Consider the following 12185-nt stretch of genomic DNA (forward strand, 5'->3'; position numbering starts at 1 on the left):
CCTTTCACTAAGCCAGTGGTTCTCAAACTTGAGCTCCTTTCAGAATCAGATTGCTGGACTCCACCCATTTCTGATTCAGTAGGTTGTGAGGCCCCAGGATTTGCATATCTAACAAGTTCCTAGATGATGATGTTACCTCCCCCGCCTTCCCCATCAGGAGACCAGGGTTTGAGAATCACTGCACTAAACTGCGTATTAAGCTGTTTTATCATTCCAGGTCCCTGAAACTAGGACTCCGAAGTTCTTGTTCCCTGGCCCCCATAATATGGGGGAGAGTCTTTCCAGTTCTCCATTTGTGCAAACCATTGCTTAGATTTTCTAGATCATTCAGACCAGCTCCCTCTGCACCTCTTCCATCCCTGCTCTCCACAGGACCTGGCTGTCTGCAGTTCTCCTTAATTTTCTATTTGCCCAGATTCATTTCTTTAATTTTCCCCTTGTTATGGGCAGATTTATAGGCTGTTTGAGGAAGCTAAACATCACTGAAGTATGGTAAAGGGGCCTCTGTCTCAGCCATTTTAGTCTTTGATAAGCAAGCTCCCAGGGTGCCCGGCTAGCAAGCCCCACTCTCTCCGGTTTCTGTGGGTGGATCTGCAGTCCCCCTTCCCCTGCTTCTCTGTGCCACCTGCCTCTGGGGCTGCCCTTATCTGCTCCTCGCAGCCTTCACAGGATATTCTGGGCAGCTTGGCTCCTTCCGCTCCAACCACCCCAACACTGATGCCTTTCTTTTTCTCCTGCATGTATTTGAGCGGATTCTTTGTTGGTGATTCTGGTTGCATTTTTCAGGAGGGAGATAATCAACCAAGCTCTTCTTTAGGCCCCTCCCTTTGCCTGCATGATAATCCCTCTTTTTCCTTTCCAGCTCCTTTGCAGAAGTTCATTTCCTGAAATGAGATAAAGGCAGTACAGGAACTTGTTCCCAAAATGCTGCTGGGGCCAGAGAGGACTAAAGATTGTGGGTTGGAAAAGTGAGAGGACATCTTAAAGCTAGAGGTGAAAGGAACAAGATTTACTCCATTATCAGATAAGACTCTCAAACCCAGCCAAGCATCATGAGGTCAGGGGCAGAAGCTGACTTCCAGGAAAGGTTACAAAGAACTCAAAAAAATAGATGGGGTGGACAATTTTAGGGAGATTTTGAGTGACAATCACAGAAAACGTTTTAATGTGTCTTAGTCATCTCTGCTTTCACCCAGGATTCCTGGGAAGGCAGGCTGTACTAGATGTTGCTTTTTCTATCAACCCATCAGTGATGGGGACAGCAACTTGAGCCCTAGCTCCCCACCAAGGGTCCAGGAGACCATGGCTTGTCACTGGAAATTAAACACTTTTCACTGAAGACTGGTGTGTAGCACTCACTTCCTGCCTGCCTTTACTGCTAACACGGAGATCCATCGACTCCCTGGCAGGTACACAGGGGGCTGGCATGGGCCCTAGAGGGGTCATGCTGTAGGTGAGGCTGAACTAGAAGGCTTTGACAACTGAAAGATAAGCAATCATAAGCTGGGAAGCTGGATGGGAATGGAAATAGTGGCCATGATCCAATCCTGTAAGTCCCTGTGCCTAGGGCTGCTTTCCCAGGCAGGAACTTTCTACTGCTTCTCACCATGGCCCATAAAAGAAGCCAGAGTGCTAGTTCCTTTCACAATCCATTCCTCTCCCCAAATTCCCTTTAGACTTGAAACGGTGCCTTCTGACTAGGGTCAGTAGACTGATGCAGGTGGAAAACTGAATGATGGGATGGAAAGGGCATGGGTTCAGATCTCTGGGTCATCATTTACTAGCTGTGCAAGCTCTGAGCAAAATCTTGTATTTTCAGTTCCCATTCTTTTTTTTTCCCCCCAAGTCAACTTGTCCTTTCAGTCTTAGTTGTGGAGGGTGCAGCTCAGCTCCAGGTCCAGTTGCCCGTTGCTAGTTGCAGGGGGAGAAGCCCACCATCCCTTGCAGGAGTCGAATCGGCAACCTTGTGGTTGAGAGGACGTACTCCAACCAACTGAGCCATCCGGGAGATCAGCGGCAGCTCAGCTCAAGGTGCTGTGTTCAATCTTGGTTGCAGGGGGCGCAGCCCACCATCCCTTGAGGGACTTGAGGAATTGAACTGGCAACCTTGTGGTTGAGAGCCCACTGGAGTTAGGAGCACGGAGCTCTAACCGCCTGAGCCACCCAGCTGGCCCCTCAGTTCCCATTCTTCAAATAAGGTGACAAATACCCACTTCATAGAGCTGTGATGGAGATCAAATGAGATCAAAATGTAATAATGACAGTTAGTTTTCCATTTTCTCTGCTCTTCCCTCATCCACCCACCCATCTCACAAATATGGCAGCACTGAATTGTGTGACTTCATTCTCTTTGCCTCAAAGAGGATTCCAATTTCTGAACAGTGTAAATACCAAGAAATGATGACAGACTTTTATCTGTGAATTAGACATGTGAAATAGGCGTGGTTGACAGAATTCTAAAGATGTCCTCTGTAGATTTTGTCCCCTTGTTATTTAATCAAACAGGAATCTAGGTATTGCTGTAAGGGGCTTCGCAGCTGTAATTAAGGTTATGGACCTTGTAAAATAGGGACATCACCCTGCATTAATTAGCTGGTGCGCACAATCTAATCACCCGAGCCCTTAAAATACAAATTTCTTGGGGGACGTCTCAGTGGCTCAGGCAGTTGGAGCTCCATGCTCCTAACTCTGAAGGTTGCCAGTTCGATTCCCACATGGGCCAATAGGCTCTCAACCACAAGTTTGCCAGTTCAATTTCTTGAGTCCCGCAAGGGATGGTGGGCAGTGCCCCCTGCAACTAAGATTGAACACAGCACCTTGAGCTGAGCTGCTACTGAGCTCCTGGATGACTCAGTTGGTTGGAGTGCGTCCTCTCAACCACAAGGTTGCCGGTTCGACTCCCGCAAGGGATGGTGGGCTGCACCCCCTGCAAATAGCACCAGCAACTGGACCTGGAGCGGAGCTGCGCCTTCCACAACTAAGATTGAAAGGACAACAACTTGACTTGGAAAAAAGTCCTGGAAGTACACACTGTTCCCCAATAAAGTCCTGTTCTCCTTCCCCAATAAAATCTTTAAAACAAAAAAAATTTCTCTGGCAGGAGTTAGATGAAGCAAAAGGGAAGTCAGAGAGCCCAAACGTGAGAAAGACTTGACCAGCCATGGTGGTGGGGTCATGAGCCTAGGAATGTGGGAAGCTAGGGTTGACCTCTGGCCAACAGCCAGCAAGGAAACAAGATCTTCATCCTACAACTGTGAGGAACAATTTGGCCAATGTGAAATGAGCTTGGAAGTGGATTAATCCCCAGAGCCTCTAGAAAGGACTGCAGGGCAGTTTTAAGCCACTAGATTTGTGATAATTTATTATGGCAGCAACAGAAACTAACACAACAGGTTGTGAAATCCCCTCAACAACCCTAGGAGGTAGGTACTATTACTAGCCTTATTTTACAGACAAGGAGACTGAAGTACAGTGAAAAGGCAATGAGAGCGTGAGCCGCGAAAATAGTAATGTGGTGCAAATGGTTGCTACCAAGTTTATTTGCAGGTGAACAGCACAATGTTTACAAAACGTTTTTTGTACAAGCAAGTCTACACTGCCCTCACACACTGGGGGCTGAGGAACACCTAGTCCCTCCAACAGCTATAAACAGTCCCAGATAATGAGTTTATAAAAACACTTTCTCTTTCTTCAGCAAACAAAATTATTTATGAAGCTCAGCAATAGGGAGCAAAGGGGAAAAATTACCTCAAGGAAAGCAACAGCTCCTTTCCTGGTGGGATCTGTCATTTTACAGACATGAAACATTCATATCAGAGATCTTCTCTTTCAAAAGGATGGGTTACATATCAGAGCTACGACAGTAAACATTTTATTTATTACTGATAGGGAATTAGAAGACTCTTTGGACACCATTTCTTACCAAGACTTTTGGAGATCAGGGTCAGCATGGCTCCCTTCTCCTCTAACCCTCAAGTTTCATCTTTCTATCCATTGCTGGCCTCTGAATCCCCTTCCCGATGCTCCACTCCAACATTTGAGATCTGCCAAGGACTGTTCTGATTTTAAGTCACACCACAGATCACCTTCCATTGAAGGGCCTGACTTTTGGCTTTTATGAACATAGGGTTTTAGAGAAACAAACTCAGGGAAACCATCTGTTCTCCTGAGGCCAGCCACTCTGTGCCCTCAGCTCTAAGCCAACAGCCCCAGCACAGGGAATAGAGCTGATAAATAATGAGTCAGCATCTTACTCAATTGGTGGCATTTAAAATGATTTTAAATTCTTTTCAGGTAAAAAATTCACCGCAATTTTGTGCTCATGGCAGAATTCAAAGGGAGACTTGAAGTACAAAATCTTTAAGGGACCCCTGATTAGCCAGAAATTCTTTTCAGGCTGATGTACCTAAAATATTTAGTAACTGGGATTGTGGAAAGATTGAAGAGGAGTTCCCAGGGCCTGGAAAAAGGTAATCTCCTCAGCTCATGCTTGGGGTCCTGTGGAGATGGACCCTGTACGCTATACACATGGCTGGCTGGAATCAGCAGATCTGGGGTACCAGGTAGGTGTCCAGCTCCTGGCACTGGTAGAGGGCTACGCTGTCCAGTACCCACTCTCGAGTCACCACAGGTGCCTCACACACCTGCCCAGTTGCTGAGGACAGAGAAAACAAGCAGAGATTAGTGTCAGTTCAAATTTTCCCAGATCGGTCTCTAGTCAGTTTACTCTGAGCTCAGGGTTACTTAGGTAGGAGCAAAATTGTCAATCTTAAGCGATGCTTGGGGACATAGGACCTTACTCAGAAACTCGAGGCATGACTGCTGGTGAAAGCCTACAGCTTCTGACAACTCTATTAACATGAGCTCCAATCTGTTAAAGGAAAAGTCACCACAGAGAGCAAAACAGCACTGCAATTTAATGATGTTGGAAACATATTTGCAATATGTTAAGTGAAAATGCACAACAGTAACGATGAGCATGATCACATTTGTACAAAATCTGTGTGCGTGCGCGCGCATGTGTTTGTGTATATATACACACACACACATATACATATATATATATGTGTATATACACGCACACACACATGCCCGGAAAAAATTTATGGTGATCATCTCCAAATAGTGGGATTACTGGAATTCTTTTGATTATATCTGTGCTCATTTCTATTTTAGGTGATGAACATTCATTATTTAACCCCTCCCCCCCAGTGGAAATAGTTCATGCATTGCTTTTATAATGCAAAATAAACAACAAAAAGTTTTGAAAGGACATTTTAGCCATTCATTCATTCATTCAAATACTTATTGAGCACCTAGGATATGCTAAGGACTGTGTTAATTAATTACTGGTAACCTGTGGTGAACCAAACTCATCCCACAGGACTTCATATGACACAGGTACATGTCTATGGGCTTCTGGAGTCCCACGGAGATGCAGTATCTACTCCAGCTGATCTAAATGGGAACTTTAGACCTAAAATCATCACAGTAATCGTCACCCTTAACCTGGGCCATCCATCCCATACTCCTCTGGATGAAGGCTCACAGTAGGACTTACCATGGAGACCACTGTCCTCTGTCCAGGCATCTGGTTGCACGACCACAATTGGGTAAGTACCCTGCATGCCCAGGAAGGAAACATTGAGGGTATCAGAACAGGACTTTTGGAACAGTCACTTCGCCATTTTTTTCTTTTTTTTTTAAAAGGAGGGTGGGGCCGGACGGTGGCTTAGGCGGTTACAGCTACATGCTCCTAACTCCGAAGGCTGCTGGTTCGATTCCCACATGGGCCAGTGGGCTCGCAAACACAAGGTTTGCAGCTCAATTCCTCAAGTCCCGCAAGGGATGGTGGGCAGCGCCCCTGAAACTAAGATTGAACACGGCACCTTGAGCTGAGCTGCTGCTGAGCTCCCGGATGGCTCAGTTGGTTGGAGCGCATCCTCTCAACCACAAGGTTGCCGGTTCGACTCCCACAAGGGATGGTGGGCTGTGCCCCCTACAACTAGCAACGGGCAACTGGACCTGGAGCTGAGCTGTGTCTTCCACAACTAAGACTGAAAGGACAACAACTTGACTTGGAAAAAAAAAAAGTCCTGGAAGTACACACTGTTCCCCAATAAAGTCCTGTTCTCCTTCCTCAGTAAAATCTTAAAAAAAAACACCAAAACTATATATATATATAAAAAAAGGGCGCAGCGTACCTCACAGTGGCTCATGCAGGGATTGAACTGGCAATCTTTGGTGTCATAGCGTCAGGCTCTAACCAACTGTGCTAACCGGCCACCCCACCATTTCTTGATGATTTCCAGAAAGCAGGGAGAAGGGCGCATGGCAAAAAACAAAGGAAAGGCTCCAGGGAAAGAGCCTTCCCTCAGCGTATTAAGTACTTCTAGCTCTCAGGTCCTTGTTCCTCCCTTACAGATGGAGTCTTCTGGCACAGACACGTGATCAGAGAAGGCTCGGGGTGAAGAGAGCCTTCTCAAGCTACTTTGGGGGATTTGAAAGGACAGATGAGTGGTGCCTTGCTCAACCTCCAGACAGAATATTAATACTGTGTCCTCCCTGACAGGACACCAAACGCTTACCTTGCTGAGGGTGAACGAGGAAGGCTCCTTCACCACAGAAGCCCCACAGAGCTGTACCATCCACTCTAGCTGATCTAAACAGGATATTCAAACCAGAAAATCACCATAGCAACCCACACATGTAACGTGTGCCCTCTACCCCTTATTCCCCTGAATGAAAGCCTCCAGTAGGACTTCTTAGTGGGAGTCCCTGTGTCTCTGCCCCAAAGGGACAGAAAGGCCTTAAGCTAGAATCTGTAGTAGGGGGAGGGATTCTAAGTCAATTTGCTACCTACTCTGGTTATCAGTCTCCATAAGGCCATTTGGTAGATAAGGTTTAATAGTATCTTAAATAAAATACTTTGAAAGAGAAAAAAAAAACCCAAAGCCAAGATCTAATTTACAATAATTTGACTAAACTGCTGGCTAAGATAGTACTGTGAAAAAACTCCCACCTGCCTTCCCTCCCTTCTTGCCTAATTCTGTGTTGGTAATTGATAATCAGTCACTGAGCGCACTATACTCAGTAGTAATTACTGTCAATGTTGAGAGACAGGAAGATAATTCATTCAGTCAAAAACTAAACAAAACAAAACAAAAAAACCTTTTCATCCTGGACAGAGACTCAGCACATCAGCTGGGAAAGGCTACATGCTAAGCTGGAATCAACACACTCAGGGGACTAGAATTCGGGAGAGGTTACAGAAATGTTCCAGTGCACCTGGAAAATCAGCACAGAACTGACCAGTGGGTGGATGCTCTTTTCTGTCAGCCCATTTCTGGGGATGGCTGAGGTGCTTCTGTTTGTCTGAGTGCTCTGAGGTCAACTGACTCTCCTCCAAAATGATAGCTGTGAGACTGGTTTTCATTACACCAAAGTACAAAACCACAGAGAAGCCTTTGAGTGTGGCACTTGGAAATTTCATAAAAATCCAATCAATAACCAATAAAGAAGACATAAGCAAAATTACTTTATCAAGTTCTTCTTACTGTCACACTTCTGTCCCTGACCAGATGCTAAGGCTGTCTTCTGAGGAGTAAGAGGACCTGATCGCTGGGGCAGAAATGGACACAGAAGCAAAGGTGGGTGGCCTTTGTTTCCAAAAGAAGGAACCAAATGAATCCACACCAGACCTTCAGTGTGTATAACTCCAGAGCTGAGCCCCACAGCACTCCTAAACATAACATCACATTCAGTGTCAAAGTTCATTAGAAAAGTGTTCAGCAAGAGTCTTCCTCTGCTCGGGGCCTGTATGGGGCTCCACGCCCATAGGGCTTATGCAGCCGCTGTGCTTTCTTTTCTGTGTCAAATGAAGATGGTTTAGGGAAGAGAACTCTCTCCCTAACTTATTATCCCCCCACTTCTTAGAGCAAAGGGCAGTAAGGGCATTTCTACCCCATCTGAACACAGAACATTCTCTGTCCTAGATATTAATTCTTCACTGCCTTCTAGCTCCTGAGAAGGGGCACAGGGCTAGTTATTTTTGGTGACAGGGTAACATTTGTCTGACAGGTGGCAGGGAAACAGACTAACCTCTCTCCAATCTGAGGAACCCTCATACAATAATCCCTCCTATAACACTGCTCTAAGTAAGGGAAAGGCTGGTGCTGTTATTCCAGTCTCTTACCTGTAGGCATGTTGGTAAAGGGCCCATAGCAACAGATTTCTAGGCCCCTGAAGATCTGGGAGAAGACAAGGACAGAAGGATGGAGAGAAAGAAACACTAGTTATAAAAGAGGATGGGTTTTATAAAAAACAACATAAAGAGACTCGGAATGAAAAACTTTTTTCCTTTTCTTTACCACCTGACAATTTCTGCTACACTTCCCAAAGAAAATTGGTCCAGGGTCCAGAACACTGGTGGATTCTAGAAGACGTTTTTGAAATAGTCATCTGTAGTTGATCCACTCTACAGTCACGCTTTGTCACTCAAGGGCTGAGCAGCCCACCTTGCCACCAGTCAGGCCCAGGCTCCTCCCTGATGGCCTTTTCCAGGTGACTTCACTTCTTGTTAGAGACGGGAAAAAGGAAAACAGGTCCCTCTTTTGTTTCATGGCAAGAAATTCAGCTATTAGCTAACGTTTGATGTTAATCCAGACTGGGTACATCCATACTAACCATAACCCTAATTGGCAGAGGTCTCCGTGTAAATGCACATGCTCCTTTTCTCCTCCAACTTTCTTCTGGTCCTGAGCATGTGTTCCTGCCTTCACACTGCCACGAGAATGCCCATGTTCCTTCAGGAACAATGGAGTGGAACCTTGTTCTGCCTCTCCTCATCTATTGAGCTGACCTTACTGCCTGGTTTCCAGGAGACACTGATCCCACCTGCACCTCCTAGGGACCTCGATAGCACTGACCTAAAGGCCTTCCTGTGACGATGAAAATGTTCTACATGTGTATTAAGAAGGTAGCCATGAGTCACGTGTAACTACTGAGCACCTGAAATGTGGTTAGGATGAGTGAGAAACTAAACTTTACATCCTATTTAATTTTAGTTATTTAAAATAGCCCCATGTGGCTGACGGCTACGATGTTGGACAGGCAGATTCTTAGACATACATTGGCTTTGGTTCTTAGGGAAGAACTTGGGTATCATTTAGAAGAAATCTCAATTTGTGCCAGTTGGCTGGATATATATCATTTGAGTAACCCTCATTGTCTTAACCCTCTTTCTCCTCATTCCACTAAAATGAAAATCGCCTAGGTTGTAGAACTCACCTTGCTTCAAATAAGAGAGACTGGGGGAGAGAAAAATCAGGAAGCTAAAAACACATGACTACCTTTTAGGAAATCCCTCCCCCCACCCCCAACTACAGCCAGAGGAATGAGAAAGGGCAGCGAGACAAATCTGTTTCTATTTTAAGTGACAGCCTCCATCTGCGCCTTCACCGTATGAATAAACTGCATCCCCAACCTGTTGACAGGACCTAGATGCTCATAATTCTAAAAGTTTTCCCCAGGCAATCAGCTGGAGCCAAATGTTGCTGTAAAAAGTACAAAAGATTAGAAATTTTTACGTCTAGGCTGACACTCATTGAGGCGGATGTCTAGTTATGAGATAAGAAATTTGAAGTTTCACCTCTACAAATACAATTCTCTTCCACAGGAAAATACTATGGTGATAGTTTGTATCTTCAGAATGTCATTACTTTGATCTGGCACTTTCCATCATTGCCACCCCAAATGCAGGAAAAACTCCCAAACACTGGAATTTCCTTTGAAAAAAGGAAGAACCTGGTGCTAATTCTGCCTTGCATACAATGGAATAAACACAAATGGCTGGCTCATACAGAGCTCCCCTGGGTTGAAGGCAGACGCAGAAATAGGACGAGCAGCTTTTCTTGGCATCTGGAAGTTAATTGATAGGTTCAGAGGGTGAGGGTGGGCTGACCCCAAAGGTTCAAGGTCCCAGGGCTTAATTTGTGACCATCTCCCACAGTAGTTTTCCTTGGAAAATCATCTCTGCTGGTTCTCCCTCAAGTTCTGTAAAGGGACAGAAGGCGGCCCGTATGAGGATGTTCTGCAGCGTCCGATGGTGCATACTTGAAAGGGGAAGCAATGCAGACAGGGAACATGAGCATTCAGTCAGGGACCTGAGCAAGCAGCTGTCTCAGGGCTGACAGGCAGGTGTGAAATCTTGCCTGGACCTCTTCCTGAGAGAAGGACATAGTTTTGGCTACATCATTTGTTACAGGATGATCTGGGGAAAGTCACTGAGTCTTCCTGGGCCTCTAGTCCTTCATTTGCGAAGATGTTAGACTAATCTATTTTCCTCCTTGGTGAAACCTTCTATAACTTTCCAAGGAACTATGGTATTATCATTAAGAGCTCAGATTGTAGAGCTAGACTGTTGTGTGAGCTTGGGCAACTTATTCAATCTCTCTGAGCTTCAATTTTCTCATGTATAAAATAGGCATAATTATAGTACATGTCTCATAGGGTTGCTGTAAAATTAGCAATCAGTTACAATATGGTTGAGTGTTTAGAGCTGGCATATAGTGAACATTATAGAGATTAGCTATTGATTATTAATCACTTTCATGTCTACACATCCACGGCATACATCAGCCTTCACAGCACTTACCACACTGCCTTAGAGAAAGACACCATGGTGAAGTGGAAAGAGCAAAGGCTTAAATTTACATCTATTTCAAATCCCAGCTCTGCCACTTACAGCTGAGATTTGAACCCGAGTGGACCAAATTACATTGCTTCTCTAAATTTCTAAGTTCCTTCATTCATAAAATGGAGATAATACTTATTTTATTTACCTTGTTGGGCTAGGAGAACTAAAAAAAAAAGAATTATCTACATAGAAGCACCTAGCTAGTGCTCTAGCCATGAGTATATAACACCCCTTACAAGACGAATGAGACCACCTCTGTGAAGGGGGCTGGAATGCAGAGAGGTGGCGGAGGGGTTTTTGTCAACATGGGAAGGGCTTTACCTTTTTGTCCTGAGATTCTCTTGCTCGCTTTGGACCTTGGTGGTTCCTTCCATTGACCACATCCCCTCTGACCTCAAAATCACACTGAAACAAACCAAACCCAAACCACAGGGATCAGAGGAAGAGAAGCCTCCTTCAATGGAAGCAGAGTAGATGTATGATATGTAAGAAATTCAGTATCACCAGGTGAGGTTCTGAACCCTTCCCACCCCCAAAATCATTCTTTCTGGTGGACTGGATGAAATGACCAGTATCTCAGCGGCTGAAATCAATTCCCTGAAGCAAATCTTTGTGGGCAGAAATGAACAATTGGCTTTTCACCTCACTGGGACTTAATGTATTTTAATTTTCAACATCTATCTCCTCTCAAAATATTCACTTAGCATTTAGATTAAACTGCTAACACTGTGCTCTTATAAAGATAACTGGAGAATTCCTGATCTCTTAAATCAATTGTGGGCTCCTCAGATTTTCATTGAGAGGTTTAGTTAATGAAACCAACATTATAAAATATACATCTAATACACTGGAAAAAAAAAGGATTTTTATAATCACTGCTTTGACTGGTCAAGGACGAGGGAAGAAAGAATAAGGGGACTGGGAAGGTTAGAGCTTTTGGGAGAAATTTTGGGAAGAATGCTTAGAAACAATTCTGACTGAAACTCAAGATTGTAGGGAAGACCACATCTGTTGCCAAGACTATTATGAAGAAAAATAGTCATGACAGTACAACCACAGGTTGCTGTTATGTAATCTATTTGAAGATGACTCTCATATTTATAGTCCTGATTGTACCCCTGTGCCTCTTTAACCTCTCTACCGGGAGATATACTAGTATTAAATCCCAAAATTCACTCATCTAACAAAGCTCTACTCCTGCCTCCTGTCTTTCTCCCCTCCCACTATGCCCCTTTCCCATTTCTCCCTTATCTAATATTAACATCCATTCCATTGTTTAGGTCAAAACCCAAAGCGTCACTCCCTCAATTCCTCTCATTGCCTCATCCTCTAAATTTAACCCATTAGTAAGTCCTACCTCCAAATATATCTCAAACCAACCTTTTCTTACCATCTCCATGTCTCCAATTATCCTATGCAGAAAATTCAAATTCTTTACCATGACTTACACCAAATCTTACCTGACCTGGCCCTTGTCTTGACCTTTTCC

The 12185-nt window shown here is 44.6% G+C and overlaps 1 protein-coding gene across 1 annotated transcript in view; it reads right to left on the reverse strand.

Moving 5' to 3' along the window:
- Positions 1-4519: 4519 nt before the first annotated feature.
- Positions 4520-12185, reverse strand: part of BRCA1 (BRCA1 DNA repair associated) — a gene marked incomplete at both ends in the record, with an annotated part of 48703 nt that continues 41037 nt past the window's right edge. The window contains 6 exon segments of the mRNA XM_081028030.1: positions 4520-4547; positions 4549-4654; positions 5561-5621; positions 6588-6661; positions 8195-8249; positions 11018-11101. Of these exon segments, the coding sequence (XP_080884156.1) occupies positions 4520-4547; positions 4549-4654; positions 5561-5621; positions 6588-6661; positions 8195-8249; positions 11018-11101 (408 nt within the window).

The sequence above is a fragment of the Rhinolophus hipposideros genome, assembly GCF_964194185.1.
Source record: "Rhinolophus hipposideros genome assembly, chromosome: 20".
Classification (NCBI taxonomy): domain Eukaryota; kingdom Metazoa; phylum Chordata; class Mammalia; order Chiroptera; family Rhinolophidae; genus Rhinolophus; species Rhinolophus hipposideros.